Raw genomic sequence first — 5,777 nt, forward strand, 5'->3', positions numbered from 1 at the left:
AATGGCACTGATACACTTGCTTTATATGAGGTTGCCACATACCTTCAATCAGTAAAAAGTGTAGTGTCCATGACGTACAATAAAGCAAAATGCAATAAAACAAAGTATTACTGTAGATACAGACCTATATGTTCCATTTATAAGAAAAATCTCACATGTTATATGATTCCATTAATGTGAAATGTCCCGAAGAGGCAGAGAGACCAGAAGCAGTTTAGTGGTTGCCAAGAATTATAGGTGGGGTATTGGGAAGTACCTGGGTTTATCTGTTTGTTTTTTTTTTTTCTTGGAATGGGTGAGATGATGTAAATGTTCTGTAAGAAGATAGTGGTGATGGTTGCACAACATTGTGAATATATACTTAAAAAACAAAGTTTGTTTTAAGTTTTATGATATTGTAAAGAAAGTGTTCTTCAATTAATTTTTAAATTTTTTTATAATGGAAAAGAATACATGCATAAATTTACCAGCAATTCACTGAATAATGTTTCTTATACATGTCTTTTACAATGAAAAAGGCCATTAAAGTGGTTGAATGGATTTTAATAATGTGGCTCTAAATTTATATATTTTAATGGATACTTTCATTAGGAATTACTATTAAAGAATGTAAATGAATAAGTAATTCCCATATAGATTATCTTTTAGAGGTAAAAATGTTTACTGAAAAGCCGAGCAGGTCTGACATGACATATGCAGCAGCCTGAAACCTGCTTTCTAGCAGTCAGTCTACAGTTCCGTCTGGACCAAGCTTTAAATGAAAACTGACCACTCAAAGCCAGTTCTTGCTGGTTGGGAGATAAATAGAGAAGCGTCAGACATGGAGCACAAATGAATATTCTAAATCAATAAAGGCAAATTTGGCTGGTCTGCTACTGAACCACTTGGCTAGCATTTGTGATCAGAAGACTGACGTGTAATATTTGTTAGAATTCAAGTTCCCAGATTCCTCTTCTAGAGGTTTTGACTCTTTAGAATAAAGAGAAGCCCAGCTGCCTGCACTTTTAATAAACTTCCAAGTGATGGATTATTCACCTTTGAGACTATTTCTTTAATTATAGTTACCAAAAGTATTCAGGTGTTTTAACCCACTAATCAACCAAAAACAGAAAGAGTATTTTAATAAAGATAATATTACTTAACATTTTATTGACTGAAATATTCATGATTACAAACTGTATTAGGTTTTCTATTATCAAACACACAATTAAGATAGGTTTACCATTGTCAATGTTTAATTGAAGAAAGAAAAAAGGAATCTTTTTCATTGGTGGGTTCTTAGAGTTGGAAAAATTCTCCAACAATCTACATTCTGTCTTGTGTACTACTGAAGGCATAGTCTGGTCATCTAGGAATTTAAAGCCCTGTTTTAGAAGACTAATTGGTTGTAGAATCCATAGCAAAATAGGATTGCAATAAAAGCCATAGGAATGTGTGGCTGAGGCAGAGTCAGCAAAGACCCCAGTGACTAAAATCAAATCTTCCATGTTCTCTGTAAAGAAAGAAAAAGAAAGAAAAATTATTTTTAAAAAGTATTTAAAACTGCCTGACTATTGCACTAAGTGCTTCTCCATGAGGAGACTCTGACTATGACAGAGCTAGGAGGGCTGTGCTCCCAAAGTAGCAGGGCCCCTTCCACGCCCCCTACTCTGCACAGGTCCTTCTGACCCCCTGGGGCTACTTGACTCTTTCTTCATGTTCCCTCCTGACTCAGCCTTGGAACCCACCCAGACCTCAAGAAGATTAGAGATTGTATTCCTGGTTCTCTAAAAGTAGAAGCCCAATTCAGTGAGAGGAGATACCAGTGGGAGAAACTGAGGCAGGAAGTAGGATGGCTGGCTAAACCTTTAGACTGGGAACACCCGCAGAGGGAAGGAGGCAGGAAGGAAGGTTAGGTAGAAGTGTCCTAGACTGCCCTGCTCTCTGAGGAAAGTTTGGAGTCTTGTCATGGAGTTCAGGGGACAAAGTGAACCATCAGGGGAGTTCCTGTCTGACATAAATTGTAATTGATTTAAATTTCTAAAGGCAGTAGAATTTCTTGCTCAGTTATGCTCCCTGTAGCTTGAAGCTACATCACAGAGGTTATTCTTCAACCTCTAGAGTTAAGAATTACATTATCCTGGCCACCAGACTGCCAGTATTAAGTCAAGCAATTAAATCAAGTAAACGTAATTGGTTTATACATGTAGGAAACATCCAGCAGGAATTCATGGTCAAATAAAAACTATTTTTATGAATGAGACTTCAGGCAAAGATACCAGTGTGTTTCTGGGGCTTTTACAGGAAAGAACGGTTATTTTCCATGTTTTACTGTGCCTTGGCTATCAGAAACATGGATGTTCCTATTATTTTCTGATTTTGTCTTCATTATTTTTGAAGAGGCAATAGTGAGTTTTTTGTTCTTACATTTTTTCACTGCAGAAAACGCATTTATTGGAGTACGTTTTGCCATTTGTTGCACAGACTGGATCCATTTCTCTGCTACAAAAATGTAATTGACGAATATATATACTACACTCTGGCTGTTAAACATAAACAGACAACATAATATTTTTCAGATAATGAATTTCTTGAATAAAATTTTCTTTGTTCTTAATACATCATGGTATGTATCAAAATGAAATATATTCTATATTGAAGTTTAAAAATAGACACATTACTCACATATAAAAAATGCTGCACAGTAGAAACCAACACAACACTGGAATGCAACTATCACAAGTATAAAAAAGTGAATTCATTATAATTCTCCCATTTTTCTCAAGAGTTTCACTATTAGATAATCTGATACTCCCAGATTACTACCATATATGTATTTTTTCATATATATTAGTGTTTATAAATGTATATTTAACCATATACATATATATATAATTTGGTTAGTAATGGCAGTGTTGGTAATTTACATAAAGAAATAGAAGTGTGTATACTGACATAACCTGCTTTTTTTTAAATATATAATACCTAAATTCTTATTGGAACATAGGAATGCTCATTCACTTACTTATTGCTATATGAGCTGATTTTTAGGCATGTTTAAATACATTCATCTGTTTAGTTGTTCAGAAATGTAGTTGATTTTCTTCACCTCTGTATAATATTTCACTCTGAGGTTTTATGAAAATTATTATTTTATATTCCTCCTATAATTGGAAAATTTTTTTTAGCTACTTTAATTTTAGCCTTTCTCTTTTCTAGGGTAAACAACGCTACTTTAAACACCACTTAACTGCTTTCAGATGATGGTATATAACAAAGTTTATGCCCAGTAATAAAATCTTGAGTAAGGGATATTTTTACCTTGTCTGAAATGAGAGATGGTTTGAATGGCTGGCAAGATTCTATTTCTTGAACTTAGAGTAATAAGGACACTTTATCTTACTTTCTGAAGAATTATTAGGTGGGTTTTTTTTTTTTGGTAAAATTACCTTTTAAACTAAATAATGAAAAGTTTACCTTTTTCAATTCCCACATTAATCAATATAAACTTACAGCTTCACGCATTTCACTCATTTTTCTTGAAGATGCAAAAGAAGTTTCTGCAATCAACATACAAAAGGAAGATTAAAACTAAGATGATGAAGAGGGGAAAACAGTCTTTGATAGGATATACCCACATCTATACATATCACCTACACAAACAAGCAAGCAATGAGATGAGGCTACTGTGGCAGTATCAAAATAAAAACTTCACAAAATAACTCCGAATCTGGAAACAGAATTCTAAATTCACCTCTCCATGAAAAAATAACTTTAAGTATGGTTTAATAATCACCAAAACTTCCTGTGGAGATATCTTTTTTCCTCATTTTTATAAATAAGATATTCTAGTCAGAGAAAAAGCACCTTGCTTAGTGCAACTTAATATGCTTGTATGAAGTCACTTAATATGAATAAGTTACTTACTACTTAATTTCTTCAAACTCAGCTCGAGTATCATGAATCACTTTAATACCTCACAGTTACTCTACTCTGAAATTTATGGGCCACCTTGTGCTTTAAGAAAGATAAGTGGTCAGCAGAGGGATCAATTAGTTCTCTCCTAACACACATTTTGACTTTAGTGCACTCAGAGCTGGCAAGCAATGAGTAGGATTGTTGAGGAATACCAGATCTAGAGGACAGTATTACTCCCCACACTCTGCATTTAGCAACCATGAAATCCGAACTCCAAAAATGGGGAAAATTAGATAAATATCTTTAGTCCTAAATGAACAAATATCTAAATTCTACTGTTCATTCTAACCACCCTTTCTATCTCTACCTTTCTAAGGAGGGAAATGAGAAACCAATCAACTGATGCAATTTGTGAAAAGATATTTGTAACACGTGTCATTTCGTTGTGCCAATTTAAGTATTATACGCCCAGCACAGCAAGCTCCTCCACTCCTTGATAATAGTAGTTGTTTCCTGCATTTTCTATGATGTGTGAACTGCTTCATCCAGGATTGAAAATTTTACTCACCACAATAAAGAGGAAACGCCAAGCCAATGATTAAAATAGCTTTGATCCATGATGAGAAGAAAGACATTTTATCAAGTCTGTAGAAGAAATGCATAGGAATGCTCATAACACACCGGCGCAGGAACAAATTGCCCATTTCCAAATGAAAGTTTCTTACTTCTAAAGGAACTGACCCAGTCTCTTAGATTTGTAATTATGGTGGGAATCTTGCCTCAACCCACAGGACATACAGGTGAACAGAAGGCCTCATAGAGGCTTGCGAGAAACACTAGGACAGGTCCTCTTTGCCCACTTTAAAAAGGAGAAGTTCACTCTCCCAACCCTTGGCTCAGCCCACAAGGAGCCTGGCTGCATTTAAAGAAATATGCACTTTGGACATTTAGTATTTCCTCAGAAAATAAATAGTTGTTTCAGAAAGGACTGACCTGGAGCAGTCTTCTCCAGTGTGACACACCAGGGCTGCCTCCGTAGCATCCCCACCTGACCTACCTGATACAGAGGTGGCAGAGTGTGAGGGCTGCAGCTCCAGGGACCGTGCCTGTAGGATCTCCCCTCAACTTCCCCCAGCTGAGGAGTCTCCTTTAATGGACTGCAGGTGAGGAGCCTGGTGCAGATGACCTCTAGCAGATAAGACCTGGAGGTTTTTTGTGTTCTTCTCGTAAAGCTCTCACACAGATCATCTCTTAGCAGGAGTTTGGGGCGATTTTAATCTGATGAACATGTATGAGGAAGGGAGAAGGTAACAATGCTTTGAAACCGTAAGGTATAGAAGAGATGGGAGAGCTTTCCAGCTCCTGAGTTGAAAACAAAGGCTCATCAAACCACAAAGAGAAGAATGAGTTTCGGGAGCTACAATTCAATACATACCTACACCCTTAGTATTTTGAAGGACACTAGAAGCCCATTAGACTCAATAGGAGATCTGATTTTCATAATACTTTTTTTTTTGTAGTTAAATGGAAATGTTCATAAAGCTGTAAGCACTAACACAGAGAGTTACTGTGTTCCTTTAATCAATTTTCCCCAGTGAGAACATCTTGTAGGATTATAGTACAAATTCACGACCAGGAATGTTCAAAAAGCTCCCAGGTGACAGCCAGAGGAGCCAGCTTTGGGAAGCTGAGCTGGAGGACAGCAAGAAGGAGAGCAAGAAGGTTTGGGAATACAACTGAGATCACAAGGGACAACACCCTAAATAAACTATATGATGAATATCGTTTACAATCTTTAGTCAAGTAGGAAACCACACAGAGTTTGAAGTAGTAGGAAAAGATGTAGTATAAACTATTAAATCTGCTTCACAGCCTGAAAG

General features: G+C 36.1%; 1 protein-coding gene across 2 annotated transcripts; it reads right to left on the reverse strand.

Moving 5' to 3' along the window:
* Nucleotides 1-269: 269 nt before the first annotated feature.
* Nucleotides 270-4,999, reverse strand: LOC138441405 (sperm-associated acrosin inhibitor-like). 2 transcript variants are annotated; one of them, XM_069592364.1, is made up of 5 exons: nt 4,891-4,999; nt 4,466-4,542; nt 3,493-3,539; nt 2,407-2,522; nt 270-1,492 (listed from the first exon to the last, which is right to left on the reverse strand). In XM_069592364.1, exons 2-5 carry the CDS (start codon nt 4,530-4,532, stop codon nt 1,450-1,452), a joined length of 273 nt encoding a protein of 90 aa, XP_069448465.1. In that variant the 5' UTR covers nt 4,533-4,542; nt 4,891-4,999; the 3' UTR covers nt 270-1,449. The 2 variants fall into 2 exon arrangements, with proteins under 2 accessions (XP_069448465.1, XP_069448464.1); XM_069592363.1 differs by lacking the exon at nt 4,891-4,999 and having other exon boundaries at nt 4,466-4,868.
* Between the last annotated feature and the right edge of the window lie 778 nt (nt 5,000-5,777).

The sequence above is a fragment of the Ovis canadensis genome, chromosome 5, assembly GCF_042477335.2.
Source record: "Ovis canadensis isolate MfBH-ARS-UI-01 breed Bighorn chromosome 5, ARS-UI_OviCan_v2, whole genome shotgun sequence".
Lineage (NCBI taxonomy): Eukaryota > Metazoa > Chordata > Mammalia > Artiodactyla > Bovidae > Ovis > Ovis canadensis.